Below are 27,643 nucleotides of genomic sequence, written 5' to 3'. Positions count from 1 at the left end.
CAAAAAAGGCCCCTACACCAAAGATCTGCCACAAATAACTGGCATAGATTGGTTAATAAATCCACCCTCAATTCTGTCATTTGTTTTCGAGGTGCTTCATGAATACTTAATGTTATGACGTTAACTTTTGTCTCTTTATTTCCTGTAGGTCCTTCAGTCTGGGAGACAGCGGGGGAGCCTCTGCACCCAGGGAAAAGCTACCCTATTGTAGGGGGGAAGGGCAAACCAGTAGGGAACACAGTACAATCCCAAAGCCTACTGGGAGGGGCGGGAGGGAGGTGTTGCCGTCACTGTATTAAGTCGATGTCGGGAAACGTTTAATCGTCTGGAGCCTATGTGGGTGGAAACATGTCTCCTTAACAATTCTGCACTGGATGTGAAGAAGCAAATTCTAATCGCCAAACAGCACATTCTGGTATACGGGGAATTGTACTTTTATAGAAGTACCTTAAAATTGGACTCTAGAGGGGGTGGAGTAAGAGGAAACTAATTTTTGCACACTTCAAGAGGAAATCTTCAGAATAGGGTTCTAGCAGTAAATTGCATCTATTTTAAAGCAAAGGGTTGCCTAACTATCCCACTAATGGGAGTTCTGTGTTTGCATGTTAATGAAGACATAACTAGATGAAGTTGGCGGAGTTAAACACGGCTTGCTTTGTGTGTTAAGTGCAGGTAATTGCAATTGCACTTCAGATGCCTGTGATGCAAGTTAAGATCTGCATAAATTGACATCCACCAAAATGCCAAATTTAGTTTTTCTTTTTGTTTTTTTTTAGGATTATTTATTTTTTTTCTGGAGAGGGAGTAACTAGTAAAAAAAACAAAACAATAATAAAAAAAAAAAATAAAAAAAAATAAACTCCTTATTTTTAGTTTACTATAAATCTTTAATATAAGTATATATTTTTTTAAGAGTCACTCCTTTGCTGAATGTTAATTTGCAGGGTTTTTGGCAACAAAACCAGAAATCTTAAAAAGGCATTTTGTTTAAATGATGAGATCGCGAAGTGCTTGGCACCATAGTGCAGTGTCGCAAGGATTTTTTTTTATTTTCCTTGTCTAGGGGTCTGCAGTCCAGGATTCTTTATAGTGGTAAAAAAAATTAATACATTTTAGTGAGTTAAGTAGCATGCTTGTATCACACATTAAGATAGGCCAACACGTACCCCATATGCGCCAGGATTATTATTTTTTGTTTACAGGTGAAATATGCATTAATTGTCTGTTTTTAGGTTACTTAGATATAATTTAAGGATATCTACATTTTAAGTGCTGCGGAGAACGGTTAGACTTTAGCCCTTAACCTATCAATAGGGCCTGCCACACTGTATTGCAAGCCTGTCTGATGGAGAGAGGTCTAAATAATAATAGTAAAAAAAATTAAATAAAAAGCGATATCTCCAGCATCTGTCAAGTTAATGATAAAAAAAAAATGTATCGTATCACAATGTGGAAGCTGATCTACCTTGTTGCCTCTGTGCTGTCAGTGTGGTGTGCTTTTTGCATGGTTAAATACTAGTGATTCCTACAAGTTCTGTGGAGTAAGATCAGTCTAAAAGGATGCATATGTGTTAGGTGGCGCATTATGAAAACTGTAGACATCAAGGTAATTGCTTTAATTCACTAGTGATTTTCACTTTAATGTATTACCCCCTTTTTTTATGTTTTTTTTTTTTAAAGCATGATCATATACCATTACATTCATAAAAAGCAGAGTATCTGCTCTATTTGGCGCATGTTGGTGGCCCTTTGTACCCTAAGCAGATACATTGGGGTGCAAAATAATTATCATCAGAGTGAAAGATGGGTTCTGGTTCCCCCCTTTACTTTCTCCCCATTTCATTTTGTTCAGCTTTTTTTGTTGCTTTTCTTCACTTGTATTCCTGTGAATAAACCCTTATTAATTTAACCTTTTATTTTTCTTTCCATGTGTATTTTCTTACGTACTGTGAATGTGAAAAATTTTAACTGGCACTCTTACTGAAGGTGTCTGTGTAAAAGTGCAAGTCTATTAATTCAGATTGCCTCAGTGGTATCCCATGATGATAAAGAAATCTCCTTTTTTTAGAGACAATTTTTTTTTCTTAACTCTGCAGGTCAGAGTTAGAGCGACTCTCCATTTTCTTCAAGCAGATGCTGAAGCTTGCAAACAATGTTAAGCCATAACCATTTTTTTCTATCTTTGTTCGATTCGTTTTGCGAAATGAAATCTTTGTAACCAATTTTTGTAAATCGAGAATTCCCTGATTTGCATGGTTTTATTTTTTGTTAAAAAAATTGAGGTGTTGACTATTGCACTAAACATTTACAAGGTAACAGGAGACAGAAGACTTAGAATATTAAGAAGCAATGTAGATGAATGATCTCCAAGGAAGTATAGAATGCTGCTGCATAGGGGTACACAGCCCAGTCCTGATAAATTTTTTTTATCTCCTTTTTCAAGGACAATGCCAAAAATTTAAAGAACACTAAACATTAAAAATAATGAATTAAAAAAAAAGCTGCAAGTTAATAGATTTTGCCAATTCCCTGCCTTTCACACTGGCATTCTACTTTTCTTTTCTTTTTTTTTTTTCCTACAGAGAACAAAGGGGTTAATATTGTACTGATCTGTTCTCTCTCTACTTGATTTGAGGAGGGGGGCATTAACAGGGGTGATACTCTGCCAAGGGGGCAGGCTTAATGGCCTTTTTCCCCTAGGCCAGTTCTCTTACTGCCTGTCACCGTGTAGTGAGGAAGGGGAAATAGAGGAGTTCTTGGGAGGAACTGAAATTTTTAATGTATACTACTTAGTTTTAATTCTTTGATTTAACAATAAGCTAAAGGCAATAAAGAAAAAGAATGAAGGGCTGGAATATTTTTGTGTGTTTTTTGTGGTTAGTGTTCCTTCAGGTAAAGGTGTCACAAATGTTCTCTATTTTTTGCATTTAATCTCAATGATTTTTTTTTTTTCTTTTTAAAAAGTTTTGGCTATTACAAAACTAATGCTTTAAATATAGTTAAAAAATATTCAAAGAATATTGACTCTGAAACTGGACTTTTCAGCTCATGGGTTATTTGACTTGGGAGCAGCATTCAAGGGGAAAATAGATTTACAGAATTTTTTTTTTTTTTTAAGGCATTGAAGATGTGATTATGAAATGCTACAAATTTTCTATAGCTAACAAAAGCAAATGAACTTTACAAAAAAAAAATAAAAAATAGCAGGTCAGCAATCAGATATACCTGTGTGACTATTACATTGTCTGTCTCCTGGAAATCTGAGAATGAGATGATAAAACCATTCAAATGCAAAAATTCTATTTTTTAGAATAATAACGGGTTATGCCATGGATATTTTTGGTGGTATTTTTTTCAAATTTCTCTTGCAAAAAGCCATTTTTTGACACTGTAATATCAAACTATCCGCTTTAATGGTCACAGGAGACAGGGTTGCCTTTTTTAAGTTTTTCATTACTAGTTCCTTGATTCTTGCATCATGGGATATATAAGACGTCTTACTATTGTGGTCTCGTCTTGACAGTTTTTGAATGTCAATGGAATGTTTATAGAATTGTGGGTCTTTTGTCTTGTTACATTCCAGTGTTTCTGCCTCTTGGCATGCTAAAAGCACGGCTTACAATGTCTGTCTCTCACACTGAATAAAGTGCTGTTAGAGTGCTAAACTACAGAAATAGCCGCTGCTATGTGATGTAGATTCTCTACTTGAATATTTTTATGTTGTAGGAACCTCAGGAGGTCTGTGTTTACTGTTTTTATATCTACCTTCTTTCCTGTTTGAGCTTCCCTATTTAGGACTCTAACCATGATCAAAAATAAAAATAAAAAAAATACTGCCCATCAACCTAAGTTGGTAACAGAAAGCCCAGCTCTTCTTTATCCACACCAATAGGTCACTCGCTCTTCAGCTAAAACTGGTTGGGTTCACTTAGAAACTGGTTTGATGGTGAACATTTACTGAACGGGTGTCAAATGACTTTAAGCACTTCCCTGTAATGTCCAGGGTTAGGTTTTTCTTTGCAAAAATTTTGAGTTCCACGGAAAGCGTGTGTGATATACAGTAATAAACAGCGCTGCCATAAATAACTAGCCAACACACTTTCTATTTGATAGGTGTCAGATGACGACTGGTAACTGAGTCAGATCCCATGCCTGGACACTAGCGTTTGGTGCCTGGATGTTGGCTATCCAGAAATATGCACTGCCTAAACTATAAGACACAATTTACACATAATGAGCTATGGGAAGGGACGGTAAGTGGTTGAACGATATTCAATATATAGGGGGTTTTCTGGGAGCTATTGATCTATCCTTAGGTTTAGTCTTCAATATCAGATAATTGAGGGTCTGATGCCCATCATCCCCCAACGATCAGGTAACTTTAGAGCTGCAAAAGCAGCTAGTATGACCTCCATTGTGTAGTGAGTACAATTACCAGTCATGGCACTGTGCCTGATGTAGGAAATGACTGGTTGGGATGACCTGCCTTGAAGAATAGGCTTAGCGGTGTAAGGCTGGTTTCACACTGCCGAGTATTAGTTATGAGGTTGTCTCTGTGTGTGCACGGTGGATTTACTGACATGAACACTATGCTGGGAGATGGACTGCTAGCATTATAGTTCTCTGATGTGTGGAATTCCTGTTACATACTATCTCATAGCAGTATAGCAGACCCTCATGGATAAGTATAATGCTAGGAAACCTTCTCCCAACATCGCATACAGGCTGGTAAATGCAGCATGGGAATGGACTAAATATCAGTGAAACCAGCCTTCATGTCAAGAAAAAAAAAAAAACTACTATTCAATAAATGTCAAACTCAAGAAATCTCCTGGGGCCACATGGTGGCTCAGTAGTTAGCACTGCAGCCTTGCAGCGCTGGAGTCCTGGTGTTCAAATCCCGCCAAGGGCATAAAACCATCTGCAAGGAGTTTGTATGTTCTCCCCGTGTTTGCATGGATTTCCATCCCATATTCCAAAAAAGACATACTGATAGGGAAAAATGTACATTGTGAGCTCTATGTGGGGCTCACAATCTACATTTTAAAAAAAACCTCAAGAAATCTCATGTTTTCTCCCCCCTTTTTTTTCCCCTCAAATCTCACCCAGAGACTCCTTTGTGAAGAGGGCTTTTACATGCAGTAGCTATAAATGGAAGAGCATGCATGAAGTGTGTTCATTTGTGTTGCTCTTTACATCCATTGCCACGCTCTTTATCATTGCCATCTTGGAAAGTATTTTGTTTGTCATTTTCAAATGTCTTGTGAAAAATGCCTGTACATGGAGCAAGTTTGACTAACTACTTGTGCTTTGTTGGCTTCCCTCTCTAAAATAGCCTACGGTATATGGGTGTCAAGACTGCTAGTCTGATGGGGAGTCACTAAGTGTCAGTCGGAACTAAAGTGTGGTTAGATAATGAACTTGTGCTTTCCTAGTAATAGTAATGTGAACCTCCTTAACCTATACTTTTATTTTTATTTATTTTTTGGGCAAAGAGCCAGACCCTCCCACTTTGAGTAGCCATTAAGCTTGCATATGCAGGTGGTTCGGAAGCATTGTCCAGGTGCCCTCTGGAGGTATCTTATGCCGTTTAATGAATGTGACAAATCTCCAAATCAAAAGAATGTTTTGAATGTCCTCTCTAGAAACCTAGTCTTTCTCAGGGTCCCGAGGACACATTTGAGGACCACTCTCCATAGGGGCTACTTTAAAGCACTATGTTTGGAATCGATAGCCATCCGTAATCTAATCGTAACACTGTGACTAAGAACAGTACAAACAGCCATGTGATAAAACAATCAAAGTTATATTTTTCTAAAGCAATATGCACATACATAATGAAAGGGAACGGCACTTCCACAATCCTTTGGATATGGGCACATAATATGGTTGCATCTTTCTGCTGGCAACTTAGGTTGAGAGCATTACTGAAATAAAAGCTTTATATCTGATTGTTTCCCTACCCTAGAAGATGTTAACTTTTACACTTATATCCTCATGCAGTCTAATACAGGCTCGTGTAACCTGTGGCTCTCCGACATTGGACTCGAGGCCTTCAATAGCTGGATTGCCAGCGTTGACAAGGGGCCTATTTAGAGATAAAAGTTCAATATCTGGAGAGCCACAAGTTTCTTACCTCCGGTCTAATAAACTAAGCGATATTTCTCAAGTTTGCCTCTGCTTATTGAACTACACTTTAAATAAATGAAAAAAAAAAAAAAAACTGAAAAAAAAAAAATTATGGTTTTAGTTTTTGATAAGCTGCTGAATTTTAAACGTTTTTGGGGCCACCAAATATTTTGGATCATGCAGAGAATATATATATTGTACTGTAGTAATTTTGTATTTACATTTGTATGATGTGATAATAGATGTGAATGTTAATCACTGCTTGGCTGTGTTAATAAAGTTGTTTAATTACATTGTGTTATATTTATTTGAGTGTTTTGGGGTGCTAAAAATAGAATATGGAACTGTGCACAAGTTATAGGCGGGTACGGAGAAAATGCTGCAAAGTAAGAATGCTTCTAAAAATAAATTTAATTGTCAAGTTATTTTGACAAAATAATAAAGTGAACAAATAAAAGAGGAATCTGAATCACATCAGTAAGCCGAAGTCCTGAAAGTGATGATATGGCCTTGATCTCATCATCATCTAGTACGGGATTACGTGAAGCGACAGAAGCATTTCAGCAAGTCTACATCCACTGAAGATGCTTTAAAAGAAGAATTGGTGGAAGGCAGAGGATGGTCACACCAAATATTGCTGTCATTTAGAGTTTGCTCCTTTAAACTGGCAAAAATTAATGAAGTGAAAATATTAATATTTCTATTTTTGAAAACATTCTTACTTTGCAACATTTCTAACACCTCCCCCACCCATTAATTTCAATGGCTGCATACACATACTATGTATCATCACGGGCCTGCATATGTGGCAGTGGCCCTGGGGCATAATTTAGGACAGGGCCATATTTGTCTGTTTTATGGGCTGTGGTGACCGAGCTTTTATCATCCATGGTGTCTGATCACGGCCCTGCTATGTAGCCTACAATACAATAAGCAAGAAGTTACTTGATGATTGAACTGGTACAGTGGGACAGAGGACCCTGCCCATGTGAACTTACAATCTATAAGGGAAGCGAAAGGTATATGAAGGTGGAAGCGGATCATTTGTATTATCAAAAGGATCACTGTAGATTGTAGGCCTTCATGAGAAGATAGGATTTCAAGATGCCTTTGGAGGTTTGGTCATGGGGGTCATCCTGATATGTTGGGATAGTGAGCTCCAGATTTTGGGAGATACACAGGAAAAATATTGGCTCTGTGAAAAGCAGATAACAGGAAAGTGAAGATGGTCTTGTGAGGATTGGAGACGTGGGCAGCCTAGGTCAGAGATGTATGGAGGGCAATATTATAAGTTGTGCTGCACCAAGAAAACGTTTGCAAACCAGCTGAGAATAGGAGACGCCACATAAACTGCGAACAACCTGCCTAGTGGTACGCCAGTATCTCCGGCACATGTCTTAGTTCCCCATATGAAAAGCAGAAGTTTGCTGCCTCAAGATCCTCTGACTGAGCTGTGTAGCAAAATTTTGTTCCTCGATGGTAAGTGCTACTTCCTAATTGTGTCTCATAGTAATTTCTGATTCGTCTCAGTCCCAACAAATGTTTAGTTACATAGTTGATGAGGTTGGATAAAGACATTAGTCCATCAAGTCCAACCTATAACCAAAAACTAAACATTTGTTGGGACTGAGACGAATCAGAAATTACTATGAGACACAATTAGGAAGTAGCGCTTACTATCGAACAAGATTTAGTTTTTGGTTATAGGTTGGACTTGATGGACTAATGTCTTTATCCAACCTCATCAACTATGTAACTATGTTCAAGACAGAATTTACCTATTTTTATTGGGGAAAGCAGAACGCTTTTTACATCTTTTCGAGTATGGCTTGGCAGGTCATTGACTACTTGGAACTTGGACAAAGGTGGCATTCTTGACTTTCACCATGTTTTAGCACTAACTTTGGGACATCAGGGACACTAAAGTGCACTAAGACAGGACTGGCTACAGTAGACAGAGTTCTCTGTGGGAATAAGCAACAGTAAGGGCGAGTGACATGTGAGCACCTGATGTTACAAATGTGACCACTGAACATCAAAGTGGACCCTATGAAACAGTTCAGTAAAGTGAGTCTCTTTCAAATATTTGATAGAATTTTTTTTATTTATTTATTCCCATTCCCTAAGTAGTTTGAACCAACAGTCGAAGTAGGTCTGTTCACAAGACAGCTAGAAATTCCCTAGAAGTGCTCTAGCAAGGAGCAAGTGGTTGTAGTGGTTCAGACCTTCCTGCGAAATCTCAAGGTTGAGATCTGTGGCGTCGGATGAGCCTGTGGAGCTCTTCCTCCAGGAATACCACTACTGAACACCGTATTAAAAAAGAATATGATGGAAGACTAATAAATAGTGAAGATGTATAAATGTTAACTTAAAAAAAAATTACTTTAAATGGGTTGTTCAGGATAAACCTTTAAAGTTTAAATACATTGGGGGCAGTGAAAAAATACATTCTCACCTGTCCCAGTTGGTCCATTGTTGTCCAGCAGGTCCCAGTTTGTTTGCTCTCAGTATTGTGCTGAAGCTGCTGATTGGCCAAACAGCGGCCTCAGGAAGAGGAACCGTGATGTCACAGGTAGTGACATTCAGGCCCTTCGCTGATTAACCTCAGTGTTCATGTGACCGCTGAGGTCAATCAATCGGCAGCTTTAGCAAAATGTGGGAAGACGCTGCGGAAGCAGATAATGTGGGAGGCGCGTGAGGACACCAGAGCATCGAGGGCAAATGAGTTTGTATTTTTTTTTTCACTGCCCTCCGCTTTTTTTTAAACTTTTTTGTCTGGACAACCCCTTTAAGTTGAGCATAAGTAAAAGCAAAAATTTTTGTGCCAATTTTATTTTTTCTACCATCATGTAAACAAAAATATGTATTTTTTTTTATTATTATTATTATTTGGATATATCCCTGTGCTGATCACAAAAGCAAAGTCTGTGAAAGGTAATAGTTTTTTTTTTTTTAATTTGACATATAAGTAAATAGGAAATAGCACTTCCTAGGCAGTAACTAAAGTGATGTCACACAATGTAACATTGTATATAGTAAAGGCTTATTCACAATTCTGTTTTTGACGGAGGTTTGTTACCCATGTTCTCCACAGACAGCACATGGTCTTGAAGATTTTAACTTGACCTGTCAGGAATTATAATCATGTTAAGAAAGAGGTTGCTGGGCAGTATGGATACTTGACTGCGGTTTCATTCAGAAGCTCATATTGTTGTGGTCTGTGCGGGTCCCACAGGTCAGACATTCACCAATTAGACACATAGAGAGGTTGTCTGGACAAAGTTTTTTTTTTTTTTTTTTATAAATAGGCCAGGGAAGGTGAAAAAATTAACATAAAAAAAATAACATGCTCACCTGTCTCTGGTGCTCTGGTGTCCTCCCAGCTTGGTCTTGTCTGGCTGCTTGGCTGTCTTGTTAAAATGAACTTCTTTGCCGGCTCTGATATCTTGGGTCCCTTCCGCTGAAGTCGATGATTGGCCTCAGCGGTCACTTGCAGCAGGGACTTCCTCTGGAAGACAACAACAGATTTGATTTTCTGGCAGTATTTGTGTCATTAATTAAATTTTTTTTAATATACTTTATTAACAAATTTTGACTCCTTTCTGTGAAATCTTGCTTCTTTTTCTTTCCCTTGTTTCTCCTTATGTACAGTGTGAATGCAGAGAAAATAAGGGTCAGGAGGTCACTTCAAACTGTTATATTTTGGACAATATAAAATGTAGAAACCCGTTTCTGGTGTTGTATGAAAGAAGAGATTCTCAACTTTTATATGACACCAGCTTTAGTATTTCCAGAGATCACTGGCTGAAAATACAGTCAGGATTAGGAGCAGATAAATATAAATATCCCAATCCCAACTATGTTTTAAACCAGTGATCTCTCTGGAAGTACCGTATTTTCCAGACTATAAGGCGCACATAAAAACCTACGATTTCCTCAGAAATCGTAAGTGCGGCTTATAGTCCGGTGCGCCTTATATATGGATGGAAGCGGCGGCAAAGTCTGCGTGCCGCTTCCATACATACATAAAAGGCACCGTAAGGGTGCATTCACACTACCGAACGCCGGCGTGTATCACAGCCGTACACGCCGGCGTTACAGCAGGGCTGCCGGACACTTCCCATTCATTTCTATGGGAGCCGGCATGCGAGCGCTCCCCATAGAAATGAATGGACAGACACTTCCCATTCATTTCTATGGGAGCCGGCATGCGAGCGCTCCCCATAGAAATGAATGGAAAAAAGCAGTCCATTCATTTCTATGGGGAGCGCTCGCATGCCGGCTCCCATAGAAATGAATGGGAAGTGTCCGGCAGCCCTGCTGTCACTCCGGCCTGAAACAGAACGTGAAACTTACCGACCGGTGCAGGGCGGGCGGGCATTCAGGCCTCCTCTTCCTCCGATGTCCTGACCACTTCCTCCGGCGCTCGCGAACTAATGGCCTGGGCGCATGCGCAATATCATAATGCTTCTACTACAGCTACTGCGCATGCGCCCAGGCCATTCTCAGTTAGCGAGCGGCGGAGGAGGAGGACGGAACATCGGAGGAAGAGGAGGCCTGAATGCCCGCCCACCCTGCACCGCTCGGTAAGTTTCACATTCTGTTTCAGGCTTTTATTTTAAAACGGGGGGGGGGGGGGGGGGTAGTTTAATCTAACTTTTACGGTTGGGCTCTATCAGCATGATTTTGCTGATAGAGCCCCTCCTCGCCTGCCGAGCGCTTCCAATAGAAGCGGCTGGCACGCGGGGGGTTAAGCGGCCGATGGCAAAGTCTGCCTGCCGCCGCTTTCAATAACATATAATGCGCACCGGACTGCGGCTTATAGTCCGGTGCGCCTTATATATGAACCGAGACGGACTATAAGGCGCTCATGGGCAATGCGGCTTATAGTCCAGTGCGCCTTATAGTCCGTAAAATACGGTAATATAAGCAGATCTGCACCTCAGTGAGAATCTCCTCTTTCACACATCACATTTCTACATTTTGTAATACCCAAGATATAATTCTTTGAAGAGACAAACATCATCCAGTCTGTCTGGGATTACATGAAGAGACAGAAGGATTGGAGCAAGTTTACATCCACACAAGATCTGTGCTTAGTTCTCCCAGATGTCTGGAACAACCTCTCTGTGAGTTCCTTCAAGTCCCCAAGTAGACTCCCCAAACGGAATACCTAATGCAGATGTGAACCAGGCCTTACAGGTTTTACAAGTGCTAAAAGATTAACTCATTCACTGCTTACATGTCTTTGTTTCTCATTTTGTATTTACTGTTTGTAATAAATACTTCTGTCCAATAGATGGCAGCACTCAAACTTCATATTCAGTGACATCCCTTGACACTATAACCAGCCATGCATATTAGACCACTGTTGGTTGGCTCTATTGACAATTTAATGGGGGTCTTCTTACTTTACGTGCAGATTGGGAAACAAGGATAGGACATGATGGGTACCAATGTTCACAGCAGCTCCTGGTGTTTGGTAGTGGGGTTCTCCCAATGAAAATAAACCAGTTCAGTGCTTCCCTTATTCCTCCAGTACTGTCTTTATACCAAACTAGCTCCAGCCAAGCAAATTCAGAAGTTGGGTATCCATTTGTTGGGACATACAGTTGAAACCAGACGTTTTACATACACTATATAAATAGACACACGTGCATGTTTTTCTCACTGACATGAAATCAGATTAAACCTTTCTCGTTAGATGTCATTTAGGATTACCAAAATTATTTATATTTGCCAAATGCCTTATTAATGAGAGAGAATTTTTAAGGCATTTGAATTACTTTCTGCAAAGTTACAAATTTCCATACATTTCATTAGTATTTGGTACCATTGCCCTGAGCTATATGATTTGGGTCAAACGTTTTGTCGTCTATCGTTCCACAAGCTTCTCACAATAGTTGGTAGGAATTTGGGCCCCTTCCCCCTGACAGAACTGGTATAAATGAGCCATGTTTGTAGGCCGCCTGCCTTTTAAGCTTTGCTCATAAATTTTTAATATCATTGAGACTTTTTGATGTCCGCTCCAAAGCATTGACTTCGTTATCCTTAAAGGAGTTGTCCCATCACAAGGATCCTATCTATACTGCTAGTTTATGTGGATTTAAGACTTTTCTTAAATACATTGCTTTATCAAAACTGCTTTGTTTGGCCGCTATCTTAATTTATTCACTTCATTGTTTACACTGTGTTTCTATGACCAGGGCCTGGTGCTGAGCTGATCTCCTCAGTCCACAAGTGACGTAGCTGCCTGCTGTCAGGGAGGGCTGAGTGCTGGGAGCAGCTCTGAGCTGTGTATGTCTCTGCCACAGACAAGTAACGGAGCTCCTCAGATGGGGGGGGGGGGGGTGAGAGCATCGGGATTTCTGAGCTATCTCCTGCTCTTCCACTTATCAGTCAGTTTAATTGAATTTGGCTGATCAGGGCTGAGATGGGGAGTCCGTTACCTCTGTATGTATTACAAACTGAGTCAAATCCAGCTCTGCTACATCAGCTTTACATCAGCTTCATACTGTGGTAATTCATTTACAACCAATCCTTCATTACTGACTGCAAACCTACTGCTATGAAGAGAGACAGCAGAGCACACAGCATGCAGATTGGTGAACAAGTGAGATGGGAATACCCCTTTAAGCCACTTTGTAAGCAGTTTGTAACCACATTGTCCATGTGGAAGACCCATTTGTGCCCAAGCTTTAACTTCCTGGCTAATGTCTTAAGATGTTTCTTCAATATTGCCACATAATGTTCTTTCCTCATGATGCCATCTATTTTGTGAAGTGCACCAGTCCCTCCTTCAGCAAAACAACCCCACAACATGATGCTGCCACCCCCGTGTGTCACAGTTGGGGGAGAAAGGGAGAAGCTTGCAAGCCTGAGAACACCACCAGCCAGGAAGTTTAAAGCGATAGGTTTCCAAAGACAGCCTACAGACATGGCTCAGCTACACCAGTTCCATCTGGAGGAGTGGACCCAAATTCCTACCAACTACTGCGAGAAGCTTGTGGACGGATATCCAAAACGTTTCACCCAAGTCATAAAATTTAAAGGGGCTCTATCAACAAAATTTAATCCCCCCTCCCGTTTTAAAATAAAACTATAAAAACATAAATGTAAATCATACCTTAGCGTGCACCCTGAGCGGTCGTGCACGATCCCACGTCATCTTCTGGAACGCCTTCTTCTTCTTTCGTCTATGCCCTCCGGTCCTGGTTCTTCCCCGGCTTCATCGTCGTCTTCTTCCAGTGGTTCAAATCCGATTGGATCAAACCTGGTGCGTGTGCACTGTCATTAAGAAAAATGGGGCCGGAATGTGCGCAGTAGCTCTGGAGGGCGCGCTTCTGCGCATGCGCCGGATTTGAACCGCCGGAAGAAGACAATGATGAAACCAGGGAAGAGCCAGGACCGGAGGATGTCGCCGAAAGAAGAAAGAATAGGTAGGCGTGCCAGAAGATGACGTCGGACCGTGGATCATCGCCCAGCGTGCACGCTAAGGTATGATTTACACATATGTTTTTATAGATTTATTTTAAAACGGGTGCCTGAATCAGCCGATCCGAACAGCACGCTCCCATAGAAATGAATGGAAGCACCTGTGACGCTGACTTTGCCTGCAGCCGGCGTCACAGGTGCTTCCATTCATTTCTATGGGAGCGTGCTGTTCGGATCGGCTGATCCGAACAGTGTTCGCTCATCTCTAGGGGCAACCATCTTTGTGATGCGAAATAGGGCACGGAATTACGCATGATCAGATGATCTACCCTTTTTTGATGTCTTCTATTTGGGCATATGTACATCTCAGAGTTGTGGTCCCCTACTGACACCCCTATCTTGGGACACTAATGACTTAAGCTATCTGTTTATTGCAGGGACATCTGAATAGCCGCCCATGTAATACCACATTTTTAGTACACAGAAAATGTCTGGCTGGGCATTTGCTGGGAGTGCTGAGGGACATGGCAGCCCCTTTAAGGGAAATTGTCATCTCCTTTCCTTGCAAAAAGTTTGAACAGAGCCCCCAAATCTATTAAAATGGCCCCTGGGTGAATGTTCATAAGTATTATTCAGAACTGGGAGGGGTTTTTTTTACATATTTACCAACATTTCATTCCAGTAATAGGGGATATATAAACCTTGCCCCCTAGGACTGCCCCAACCAGGAACACTTATTCAGATTGGGGTTTCAGTAAAACTAACCGAGTCACATAAACACTGTCCCTTTTTAGTCCAGGAATTTGCTGGTATATTGTGGCTTTTTCCTTCAGTCAATGGCATAGGTGCTTTTATTGGCTTCAAGTGTTGTTTTGGCTCCTCATATGGTTGCATCTCCCACCAGAAATGTTATATAAACTTATGTATTAGAAAACTGAAAAAAAAAAAAATTATTTGTGGGGTGGAATGGGAAAAAACTAACTCATACTATCTTGTTGGGGTTTACGTTCAACGCAATTCACTGTGTGGTAAAAACAACATGTTAACCTTTTATTCTGTGGGTCAAGTGCAAGGGTCGCATACATTTCTGCAACAAATTGGTCATATGTGAATGCACTCCCTGAAGCCCCATGTAGCGAAACGCTGCAAAAAAACCACAGCGGAAACACATCACAGTTTTTTCCGCAGCGTTTTTCTCTCGCAAAAAACCCCCAAAACATGGTAACCTTTCAGACTCCCATAAGAGCGGACAAATGCCCCGGGCTCTGGGCCAGTACTAAATTTATATGGCCTCTGAAAAATTGGCGTGGCCAGCACAGTGTGGGCTCATGACACGAGAAAGGGTGCATGGCAATACCCAAAAGGAAGCATGTCGATGTCTAGTGGGGGGCGGGGGACGTAGCCACATAGGCCATGGCTTTGTCCACAAATTTTCGCAATTCCCCCTCTTTCTCCTGGACATTACTGCAGAAATGTCGCCAAATATGAAGTGCGGGTTATCGTTGGTGGTCCCACTGGAATTAATGGCACATTTGTCAGACTACCACCCCATCAACAAGGAGCAAAACACCCCCTTCTTATGATGGTTGTAGGTTCCAGTAATGAGACCCCCTCAAATCTACAACCTATCCCCTATCCTGTTTATAGGAAAGGCGACAGCAACAATGGAGCAGTAAATGATGGAAAACCCCTTGAAGCCGCAGCCCTGGTCACAGACTGACATGAAGTCGGACCTGCTCACGTCCACAGTCTGCTTTTCCTATTCATTAGCTAAGCAGTATTTTTGCACACTGTTCCCATTTTCAATAAAGCTTATTAAAGACAAAAAAAACAGGTTTTGGCATGTCCACGTTCTCCCCCGACTTGGCCGCTAGCTGGCGCGCTACTATGATTCCCACCCTTTGCCGGCTACGCATGCGTGCTCTGGGCTCCAGGAGGAGGAGAGGAGGGGGAGGCGGCGATAGCTGTGGGATTCCGTCTGGTTCCGTAGGCTGGAGGAGAGCCGAGGAAAGGCACTACTACATCGGGCCGGGGGACCGGCGGACTGTGGGCCGCATTGGAGACAATACACTGGACCGGGGACCCCCGTCATCCTCTAGCAAGATGGTCATGGCTTATTTCCTGGATCATTTCTGGGTGAGCATTGATTTGCGCTGCTTCCTGCCCGGTGTCCGGCCTCTCTTCCTCCCTTCCCTGCGGGCTGCCACTGCTTGTACCTGGGGATGTGAGTGACAGGAGGAGCTGTACTATTCTTCATGGTGGGCATGGATGGTGTCCTGAGGGGGTGCAGCTGCCATGGTCAGGGGTCAGTACATGGGCGTCATGTATGTGTGTGCTATGTGACATGTCTGCTGTATGTATTCTATCATATGTGACGTGTGTTCAGTGTGTATTGTATCATACATGATATGTGACATGTCTACTGTCTGTAATGTATTATACATGCGGATTCTATCATGCGTGATATGTGACGTGTCTACTATCTGTAATGTGTTATTCGTGCGGATTCTATCATGTGTGAAATGTGACATGTCTACTTTGTGTATTCTATTATGTGTGATATGTGACATGTACAATACACACGTATCGTGTGATATGTGACATATCTACTTTGTGTATTATGTCATGTGTAATATGTGACATGTACTGTGTGTATTGTATCGTGTGATGTGTACTGTGTGTATTGTACATTGTATTGTGTATGATCTGTGACGTGTATTGTATTTTATATGTGTATGATGTGTACTTTGTATTGTATCATGATGTGTACTGTGTGTGTGTGTGTGTGTATATATATATATATATATATATATATATATATATATATATATAATCTCCCCGATGACTGTGCTGCCGCTATATATTACTGAATCAGTTTCTTATGGTGATTTTTTTCGATTATGTTGTGGTCATTTGTGTTGACAGATCTTCCGCCATATTGTCACTTTTATACAAGCGCCACTTTGCCATTAAGTCCAGGGCAACATGACTGTAGTAAAATCCAGTCTAGTTGGATACCTGGTCACAGGTCAGACTTGATTTTGTGACTTGCCTGTGACCCGTCTGTGATTTGGTTATAGCGCTATAGTTATAGTCCTACAGATGTTTGGGTCATGTGTCTGTGTAGCCCCAGCCAGAGATCCTTTCCCAGCTGTTGTGATACTACACTTCCCAGCATGCACTTACTTGGCTGTTCTCGGAAACTGGGTATGCTGGGAGTTGTAGTTTCACAACCGCAGGAGCGCTGAAGGTGGCTGACCCCTGCGCCGAGCCTTATTGTACAGTAAGTAACCAATATGGTGACGTCTCCAGTTGCAGTGGAGAAAAAGATTTACATAATGAATGAGGTTAAGAAATTATTATAGCAAGAAGACTTGTAAAAAAATAAACAAAAAAAACCTCAAAACAATATGCACCTGATAAATCCTAAATGATGGATTGCAGACACTCTGGAGGTCTCGGCAGTCTTGGTTTACTTTGCTGCGGCAAAGACGTGCCGCCTATACACGTGACTGCTACAGCTGATCACTGAGCTCAGCAGTGATGCTTGCATGTATGACATAAGACTGATGGGATCTCTGATTGGCTGTAGATATGTGTGATGTCATCAGTGCAAGACAAGTAAGAGCACTGGAGCTCAGTGCTGGGCCAATGCACTGCCCGTCTACTAAGAGCTTCCGTTACCCAAAGGCTGCAAGAACAGATGGTCTGTGTGGTCCGGGTGTCCGTCCCTGACCAGTCACAATCCGATGACCTAACCTGTATGAAAATTCGATTTGGGGCCGGAAAGTCCCTTTAATGAACTTCGTGTGTCCTGCCAATGTCTTAGTTACTAAGCTATGGCCATCTGTGTGGAAATCTTTGACTGGACTTTCATGCCCATGGACTGAGTAGCATAATGCCAGTAAGCTGCTGCGCTAGACTGTAACATGTATGTGACTAGGGCTACACTCGTGGTCTGTAGCGTGACTCGCTTTCCATAGGTATGTACGGAGTTGCGTGTATTATCAGGAAACTTTCATCTGTTGACTATATCTATAAGAGAGGTGCGGCTACAAAAGTTGCTGGCCTAGAAATTAGAGCAAGAAGTTACCATATAGCGACAGTCTTACTAATCTGATGGTCATGCCAAAGATTAGGTTCACACTAGCGTCAGGTTTCCCTCCTTCGGGTCCGCATGTGGACCTGAAAGACGGAAACCCTGTCCGCTTTAAAAAGAGGTGACTCGCAGAAACCCGTGGACACCATAGACTATAGTGGGTTTCCTCCAACTTTATACTGGAATTGGAAGAGAAAAAAGTCCTGCTTGCAGAATCCTGGACTGAGACTAGCACACGCCATTGTGAACCTAGTGACATGTGTATAGCATGCTACACAATGTATTCCTATGGACTGTCGCATTACAGGTATGAAGCAACCAGAACTATATGAGTTGCATAAATATGGAAGTATTACGTGATGACCATGGAGGGAGAAGGCGTGGACCTTGACATTATTGCTGCCTACAGTCTGCACAGTGGTTACTGAGTGTGGTAGAGATTATAGAGAGCAGTATATCATATAAAGGTGACCTGTGTTTAAAGCACTACTGCAATGAGACCATCTGTAGCCTCCAAAACTGCAAGTTGTAGGGCGAGCCCTGTACATTACTAGGGTGCTGTGTTCTTCATTGGTGTTTGTTATGGTGGGGGGACTTTAATGGTACTCCTGGCAGTGACTAACTTTTGGCTGGTGATGGGATCAGTGGTAGTCTGAGGCTACTCTCCATTGCTAGGTTGAAGGCACAGGGGTGCTTGTCATAGTATCATCTCACTCTGGAGACAGGAGGACCGGCCATTAGTCTGTGCTTGGTCTTTGTCACTCCAGTGAGTGAAGAGGAGTCTAAAGCGTTACAGCTCTCCTTACAAGCACCATAGTCTTATCCTAAGATATTATGGATTGTGTGATCAGATTGGTGTATGTGTGGGGGATCCATAGTGCATTATAGTAGCAGCAAAGTGCATAACGCTCAACAAATCTCATTCATGTGCTGTAGAAATGTCCATTTACCTGTCTATGCTGGATATACTGTCCTGAACTGTATATAGCGAGAGAAACATCTGGCATTATAGTTAGCTGTGACGCTAGGAGTCTCTGTTGTGTGAATAAGCCCTAAGCTTGTCTGCCCTATATATGATGTATATGACTTTTTAAGGGTGTTGTGGGTAATATTGATGACCTGTCTGTAGCATAAGTCCTCAGTATGAGATGGATGAAGATAATAATAAGAGGAGCTATGGACTCCTCTTCGCCCGCTGATGTCACATTCACCAGTCATGGCCTTTTTTCAGTTCCCTTTCTACTAAATGGTTATGAGCTGCAGAGCCATGTTCTGCCATCACACAATGTATGGCGCTGTGCTTGGTATTGGAAGAAGAGTCATCACTCATCCGATCGAATTGGCCCCTTGAATCAGATGTTTGGCATGGGTGATGAGTTGGACCCCCACTCATCTTATATGGGTCATCTTTCATGTAAGTCCTAGCCCTGTGCACTGACCACTTGTATACAGGTCTGTAGTAAAGCATATCATTATTATGTCATAGAATACATGACCTAATGGGGCATTTCACAGTTTGTTGGAATGAAATCTGTGACAGAGAGGTGCTAGAGGGCTCATGTACCACTATGGCTGCCCTATGCGAAACTGACCCCTAATATGGCATGAAGGACAGACTTGGGGCCCTTTCACATAAACAACATCGGGCCAAGTAATACGGTCTGTGTGCCACACTCATATTCCTGGATGACCACGGTTTGTATGAATTGTAACACACAGATCACTGAGATGCTGCGAGTTCTGTTGATCCAAGTCATTAATGACGATGTTTGTGTGAAAGGGCCCTTAAAGGGGTTTTCCCATTTCAACAAATTATGTCCCATATGCATAGGATAGGGCAGTGATGGCAAACCTTTTAGAGACTGAGTGCCCAAAATGCAACCCAAAACCCACTAATTTATCACAAAGTGCCAACACGACAATTTAACCTTAATACTGTGGACAATTAAGGACCAACCAAATACAGTCCAGTGAATGGGGCTTTACAGAGCTTTCAATATTGCAAACAACTTTACACTGCATTTGGTACTTTGGATTAATGTTCACTATTTACATCACACGGATCTGTTTTATAGTGACCATGTAATGTTGTTATGACCTGTAACAATGTCAGATGTCTGCTATAAATATAGATACTGTGTGAAATAAATAGTGAGGGTCTCCCACACAGTCCTATCTGTTCTACAGGGAACCCCACACAGTATAATCTGCTGCAAAGTGACCAACACACAGTACAATTTGCTCCACAGTGACCCACACACAGTATAATCTGTTCCATAGATGCCACCTCTACACCCGTGCCATAGGTTCGCCATGACGGGAATAGGGGATAACTTGCAGATAACTTGGTGGGCTTCAACCGCTTAGACTCCCAATGATCTTGGCATGGAGTATGGAGTTGTTTTGACTTCAGTAGTGGTCATGTTGGTGAGTGCGGCACTTCATTTGTTTCATCAGGAGTGCCAGAGATAGCCAAGCACCTTACTTTGGATATTTCCGGTGCTCCCATTAAGTGAATGGATCAGTGGGCACCTCGGCTGTATCACTACTCCATTAGGGAGACTAAGCTTGTACATTCTCCTGTTCAGTGGGGGTCCATCTGCCCAGACCCTGTCAATCTACATGTTATATGTTATGGTATACAATCCATTAGTTCAGACACTAGCCGCCATATTACACAAATCCACAAAAGAGTACAGAGTTTACAAATCCACATTCACATGTTACATGCGAGATTAGGAGGGATTGGAGGGTATGCGGCAAAATCCAGACACATACAGAGATTGCTAGTGATTTCTGTCTGACCACAAAAATGAGTGAATAAAGTGAATTGTCACTAAGGCTATACTCAGGCAAGCCTGTACTGTGACTACTACAATGATGCCCATCATATCATTGTATGATATGCTGTACCACAGTGATAGGTGGGTGGTTGTCCTTGCTAGAAGACATTAAGTCCCCATAGATATTTACACGCTGAATGTTTGCCATGTGGGGACCAAACCCGGCAGTCACATGGTAAGCTGCAATAAAAAGAAATGGCTGCCCTGAGCACAGAAGAACTCTGTGCTGCCCGCTTTGTACATATTCACTTTGGCGGTGACAGCATTTTCATGAGCATCTTGCAATTACTGTGTACAAGGAAGTTGGTTGTGAAACCAGTTTTGCAATATGTTTGATATACATGTCATAGATGCATTTGTTAGGCAGGAATCTTTAATATGCAGTGGGTTTAGAACACAATCTGCACTAAAGGGATATTCCTATAAAGGTCCTATTAGACCTAAAGATATTCTGAATGAGCGCTGTAGGACTGTAGGATCTGCCGATCATTGCACAGAGGGGTACAGTGGACTGTGCTACAACCATCGATCCCCTGGCATATAATTTCATTGTCTGTCAGCAGCAGAGCCCTTGTTAGCTAGTGTAATGTGCTGCCGACAGACCGGGATTTTATTATCAGCCGATCATCCGATGAATGAGCGAACGCTAAACGCTTGTCCATTGGGTAATTGTCGGCATTATTAGACCGGTCTGTTGTCAGGCTGACAATTGAATGTTGAATCGCCCTGTCTAATAGGGCCGTAAGTGATAGCTTGCTGATTGGTGGGGGTCTGACTGCTGGGACCCCCATAAATCACAAGAAGGGAATGGCGGGTCCAGCATGTAGGCTGCTGCTCCATTCTTCTGTACAGGACTGCTGGAGATAGCCAGGTTCATGACCGGGATCTCTGCTAGAGCTGACACACTGTGAAGACTGCTGTAAATAACTCTGAATTCTAAAGACTTTTTTTGGAGATTATATTACTGATAGCCTGTCCTTAGTAAAGGTCATCAATGTTAGATCAATGGGGCTTTGACTCGTGGCACCCCCATTGCTCAGCTGTTTGTAGGAGCTGTGACTTTCGGGGACATGCTGCAGCCTCTACTTTGTTTACATTGCTCTATACACCTGCACAATACAATATTCCTACACTGTACACCTGTACTCCGTACACCTGCACAGTACAGTCTTCCTACACCGTACACCTGAACTCTGTACACCTGCACAATACAGTATTCCTACACCGTACACCTGAACTCTGTACACCTGCACAATACAGTATTCCTACACCGTACACCTGAACTCTGTACACCTGCACAGTACAGTCTTCCTACACCGTACACCTGAACTCTGTACACCTGCACAATACAGTATTCCTACACCGTACACCTGAACTCTGTACACCTGCACAATACAGTATTCCTACACCGTACACCTGAACTCTGTACACCTGCACAATACAGTATTCCTACACCGTACACTTGAACTCTGTACACCTGCACAATACAGTATTCCTACACCGTACACCTGTACTCCGTACACCTGCACAATACAGTCTTCTTACACCGTACGCTGTACAGTACAGTCTTCCTACACCGTACACCTGTACTCCGTACACCTGCACAGTACAGTCTTCCTGTACCGTACACCTGCACAATACAATATTCCTACACTGTACACCTGTACTCTGTACACCTGTACAGTGCAGTATTCCTACACTGCACACCTCCATGATACGGGATCCATTCACATTGCGTTTTTTTACATCCATTTACATAGAGATCAATATAGGAAAACGTACCATTTTATGTCTGTTTTTTCTGACGGACACAACAGTATGGTATACTGCGTTTTTGTGTCCATCAAAAACGAATGCAGCTCTAGTGAATTGGAGCAAAGAATTGCAACAAAAAATGTGTCAAAAACCACATCATTTAAAAAATAAAAAAAAGTTTAGTAATTCCTTGAAGCAAATTTTTTTTCAGCCTGCAAAATCTCAGTGTTAGCATACCATAAGATGTGTGCGCCCCTTTAACCTGGAAATTGACTGTAAGATAGTAACTTAGAAGAGTCCCAGATCTGGTATCTGTCCCTATTACATGGTGTGGGGCTCGGCTTGTTTCTTGGCTGCTTGTACTCTCTCCCTGCTCTGTCATAAAATGCTGGTAATAATATTATGATGCAGATTTATTATTACTTGATTCCTCTTGTGAGGGTCATCTCAAGATCTCATTAACCCCTTCCCAACACATGAAGTAACAAGTCCTGAAGAATAGCCTGTCCTCATGTAACGTCGCAGACACTATGGTCCTGTTCCTGGCTGTGAATACCAGCATGTATCCTGCTGTAATGGCTAGATCGATGAGGAAGGGGGTTCCTTTTTTCATGTAACAATGGGGGTCCCTCCATTTCACAAGCCTGACCTTGGGCCTGCTGCTGTATCTGAAGCATTAGGTACCTACAAACCTTATCCTTGTTCTAGATGGTGGGTTATTGTATGGGAAGAAGAGCTTTTATATGGTGAATAAAGTAACTTCTTGTGTCTGATGTCACTATTGAACTATGTGCCCCTGCTCTTATTTATTGACTTTCTGCCATTGAGTGGGGGGATAAGGTTACAGGTTATGCATGTACCAAACACTTCTTTTCCCCAGTTAGAGCCCCCTGAACTAAAGTCTTTGTTTTACAAGATGTGAAGGAATTTTGCATTGTTTCCCCTTACATTCTGTGAATTCAGCACGTATACTGTATATCTGCGAAGAGCTGATCTCACTATTGCTCTATAGTCCGCATCCAATTCTGCAGTGATGAAATCTGAATAAAATTTCCTCCACCCGGAGGATGAGCAGATGGCACTCAGTAGCCGATGTCCTCCGTGCCCAGAATTGCTGTACGTGAACATCTTGATGCTCAACTTCCCTCCATGCCGGCCACACGATGGTAATGTCATGTGGAAAAATATAATAACTTGCCAGACCAGTCGAAAGACCAGACCTCAATCGTTCTCCACGTAAATGTTGTCCAGAGTTTACTATTTCTAAAGTTTCTTCATCCACTGGGACCCAGAACTGGGATGGGGCATGGTCATTGGTCACCAGGGCTTCTGAAATTTCATGGATGACTACATACAGGTAGGGATTTGTGAAAACAGGTGCAAGACACACAAAATGGACTGTTTTGACGGCTGTTTTGCACCTCAGTCGTGTGAATGCGGCCTTAGGCCTCATTTATCTATATGCAGATATCACTTTGCTGGTTCTGTAAAATGTAGTGTTTTTTCCCACTGTGTTTCTGCAATGTGGGGCCTTATCCTAAAGAGTTTTTTCAGGCTTTATCAATTGATGCCTTATCCTTATAGGTCATGAATGGCAGATCAGCAGGAGGGTGCAACACCTGGAACCCCCACAGGTTCGCTGTTTAAGGCAGTGAGGAAGCTCCTTGAGCTTTTGCTTTACAGGCCATGTGATGTTAAATTCACCATCACCTGGGGCAACACGGTGGCTAGGTGGTTAGCACTGCAGGCTTGCAGCGCTGGAGTTCTGGGTTCAAATCCTACCAGGAACAACATCTGCATGGAGTTTGTATGTTCTCCCCGTGTTTGCGTGGATTTCTTCCCATTCTACAAAAGACATACTTAAATTCATCATCCCAGAGGCTTTTCCATGGCAATCTCAGTCAAATTCAAGTGAAACGCCTTAGGATAGGTTTATAAGCCTAAGAAACCTCCTTAAGGGCTAGTTCACACGGGGTCAAAGGGGTGGATTTTGACAGCGGAATCCACGTCATAATCCGCCCCTTTACAATGGTGGTCTATGGAGACCAATAGAGTTCTTTTTTCCGCTATCGGCAACTGCTGATAGCGGAAAAAAAGAAGTGAGCTGCCCTTTCTTCAGGCTTCCGCAACCTCCGGCGTCGGCCCATTCATTTGAGCCGACTCCGGGGTGGGGGAAGCTGCGACCGCGACATCGTGGCAGGCGGGTTTTGACCATATTTTGACTTGGTTCCCCGAGTCAAAATATGGTCAAAATTCGCCCCACTGCCCCCCGTGTGAATGAGCCCTTAGGCCTTGCGTCTGCAAAAGAGACAGACCTACAGGCTGTCAAAGACAAGGTTGTCCTCCATGATACGTACAGTTGTGTGAATTACGGCATGCACTTGTTTGTACATGGGCAGCACATGGACTACAAATCCAGCCGTCTGGGTAAGGTCCAATTGTGGCCTTATTGAGGATCCTCCTGATCTTATAGTAGGACTGCCTTGATGGAACAGCAGTTTGCCCATGTTATGTGCCAGGACGTTTGCTGGATTATTATAGTGGGGACTGGCACTTCCACATGAATAATAATGACATTGTCTGTGGCATGTGGATGAGTCGCCTCTACTTCTCTGATGCCGGATTACACGGTGGACTTTCCTTTGGTAAGGCTGCAGCTAATACACTGTCTGTGCAAGTGACCTTACTAGTTCAGATTTCACAGGGAGCCTAGACCTTTGTACACCTTGATTTGTGCCCATTTTGGACTGGGGAAGGGGGGGTTGCTTTTCCATCCTCAAAAATAACATCCTAATGTGGGATCCCTTATAGTTGTTGTGATCTGTCAGGCTCCAGTCCATTGGTGTCTGTCATTTAGCAGATCTATCCATTCTGTATTTTTCTGTTCCTGTGACAGAATGGAAAACTGTATTGAACACTACAAATGTGAATCTGGTCTTACCACTCCATCGCGATTTGCTTTGCAAGGGGCCACATGGTGAATGACATGGCTGATAATCCTTATATATGTCTACCGAAGTACTGGTGCATAATGATGACATCATCCGTACATTTCTATAACCTATACAAGGAGCAATACGATATAGCAAGATGAAAACATGGATTTGGCAGGGCTGTGTGCTTATAGTAGGAACCCTACAGCTTTATCCCAGTAACTACAGCATATGGTGTCTGGAGGGTTCCCTTGGGTCCTGTAAATCCCAAGACAGACCCTATTCTTGGAAAAATAATTACCGGTACCTTGTAAAAGCTTCCTCTTATAAAATAATGCAGTAACTGAGTACTCCGCTTTCTGGCTGAACGGTGACCAAAGTGTACTGGCTGGGACCGATGACAAACCTGCATTCAGATGGAGCAGTAGCTGATGGGGAATGTCAGAGTTAACAAGACTACATGCACACGAACATTGGAAAAAAATAAATAAAAAAAAAAGCTGTGAGAAATGGATGAACTGTGCATTTTTTTTTCACGGCTGTTTTGTATCCATGTTTGTGTGCATGAGTCCTTAGGCCGTGGTATGGATCAGTATTCTATCTGTATTTCACACTGACCCATTCTTTTCTATCTGCTTATACACACGACTGTGAATTGCGCGATTGTGCAGGACGCTTCTTTTTTCAGTATCTTTCTGCGATCTCTGCCTCCCATTGAAAACAATGGGAGGCAGAATCTGCCGCTGATTTAAGGGCGAATTCCGCATCAAATTCCTCCATGTGAACCCCTCTGGGACCTCTGGGACCCTCACTTACCTTCAGCATGGTGGTCTCCTGACCCCACAACCATGCTCTTATCATCCATTCGCTCCTGTAGACATTTGGAGATGTACGGTACTATTTATTTACCCTGCAAGATGGTGACAATAGACTGGCATAGTTTGCATTGTTGAACGTGTAAATAGGGGCTGTATTGTTGGGCCAACAAAAAGGTTAAAGCTCCTAAAGTGGAGTATTATTGCTCTTACTGATTATTGTTTATTGATACATGGCGGTAGTAGGATCAGAAAACCAAGGTGAATGAGGCATGTACGTACGCTCAAGGCGCAGGGAATGACAAGTATTGGTCCACATCTTCTGTGAAACAAATGTTCTTTTTTTATTATTATTATTATTATTATTATTATTATTATTATTATTTCCAGTAACGGGAAGTCCTGACCTGAGGGGATACCTGACAGTCTACTGGTTTACAGTATATAGTGGATATGTAGGACTTTGCCTTGGCTCCGTGAAGGTGTCTCAGACAAGTAACCATTGTGTAGCTGTCTCCAGTTCGCAGTCTTCTAATCCTTGTATCTTCTACCTGAGATCATCAGCCATTCTTTTGCAAGGTGTGCCTGTCTCTTCTCGGTACAATAGCTGAGCATTGTTATGGCTTCCTATTATCAGCTCCCCCTGACACATTTGCCTATTATATTGGGGGACGACATTGTATGCAATCTCCAATTATCTCGTGCAGGACTTTCAGCATCAGAGAGTGAATCTGTAGTGTAGGCAGACTATAGACTGCCACATACAATGGCTAGTAACTTGTCTGGAGACTCCAAAGTCATTTTGTGACTTATCAGGCAGTGTGGGAGCCATGCTTCTTCATATGGCTTGGTTAAAGGTGATGTCAGTATCAGCCAATAAATGTATGTATAATGAAAACTTAGGCTGGTTCACATCTTTGTTGTAGTCTCTGTTGGAAAATCCGCGGAGAAATAGTCCTGCACAGAGGTGTTTTTTTTTTTTTCTTTCCCATCTACCACTTTGGAAACTGCGATCACCCGGCAGACCCCATTACAGACCCCATCATTTGTATAATTTGTCATTTTACATGCAGTAACATTTATTTCTGAGACTCGACAGCCCTCTTTAAGATCTGGACCTCCTGTGCTTTTACTGAACTTAGATGACAGGAGTACGCTTGGCTATATGGGTGTACGACAGGTGGGAGAACACAGCCATGGACATACATATACTCCGGAGTGACAGAAGTGTGTAGATGTTACAGATCTCATATCCATTGCTTCTAGTTGCTGGTCTGTATGACCCTATTATTCTTGGAATGACAAATGATCTATTTGTATCTAAACTCAATGTAAGTTGTGTTTTATAGATTCTTGGACAAATCTTACTCTGTTTTAGGCACTAGCAGTGATGTGCTGAGCAGGCACTACAAGACCCAGCTCACACTGCTATCATTATTATTACACATTTACATATAAATGTTCATCAGATACAAGAGGTGTTTGTACCTCTCTTCCCTATTGAATACTGCAAACACTAGACCGCCATGCTGTACATCATAGAGCGCACCCCGATAATAGCAGGGCCCCCTTATCTTGTTGCATCGTCTTTCCCCTGTAGAGTCTCTCCTCACCGTCTTCTTCCAGTAGTAATAT

The 27,643-nt window shown here is 42.3% G+C and overlaps 2 protein-coding genes across 3 annotated transcripts in view; both read left to right on the top strand.

The window, feature by feature from the left end:
• TNPO1 (transportin 1) overlaps window positions 1-1,914 on the top strand; it is a 50,713-nt gene extending 48,799 nt beyond the window's left edge. Inside the window, exon 24 of the mRNA XM_075270587.1 lies at window positions 149-1,914. The gene's annotated coding sequence lies outside the window, so the exon portion shown is untranslated. The remainder of the gene's footprint in view (window positions 1-148) is intronic.
• A 13,587-nt stretch (window positions 1,915-15,501) lies between these two features.
• FCHO2 (FCH and mu domain containing endocytic adaptor 2) overlaps window positions 15,502-27,643 on the top strand; it is a 113,134-nt gene continuing 100,992 nt past the window's right edge. For both annotated transcript variants that reach the window (XM_075270574.1, XM_075270566.1), the window contains exon 1: window positions 15,502-15,699. In XM_075270574.1, the coding sequence (XP_075126675.1) occupies window positions 15,667-15,699 (33 nt within the window). In that variant the 5' untranslated portion in view covers window positions 15,502-15,666. The remainder of the gene's footprint in view (window positions 15,700-27,643) is intronic.

Source organism: Leptodactylus fuscus, chromosome 1 (genome assembly GCF_031893055.1).
Source record: "Leptodactylus fuscus isolate aLepFus1 chromosome 1, aLepFus1.hap2, whole genome shotgun sequence".
Taxonomy (NCBI): Eukaryota; Metazoa; Chordata; class Amphibia; order Anura; family Leptodactylidae; genus Leptodactylus; species Leptodactylus fuscus.
This window is presented reverse-complemented; position numbering and strand designations above follow the sequence as displayed.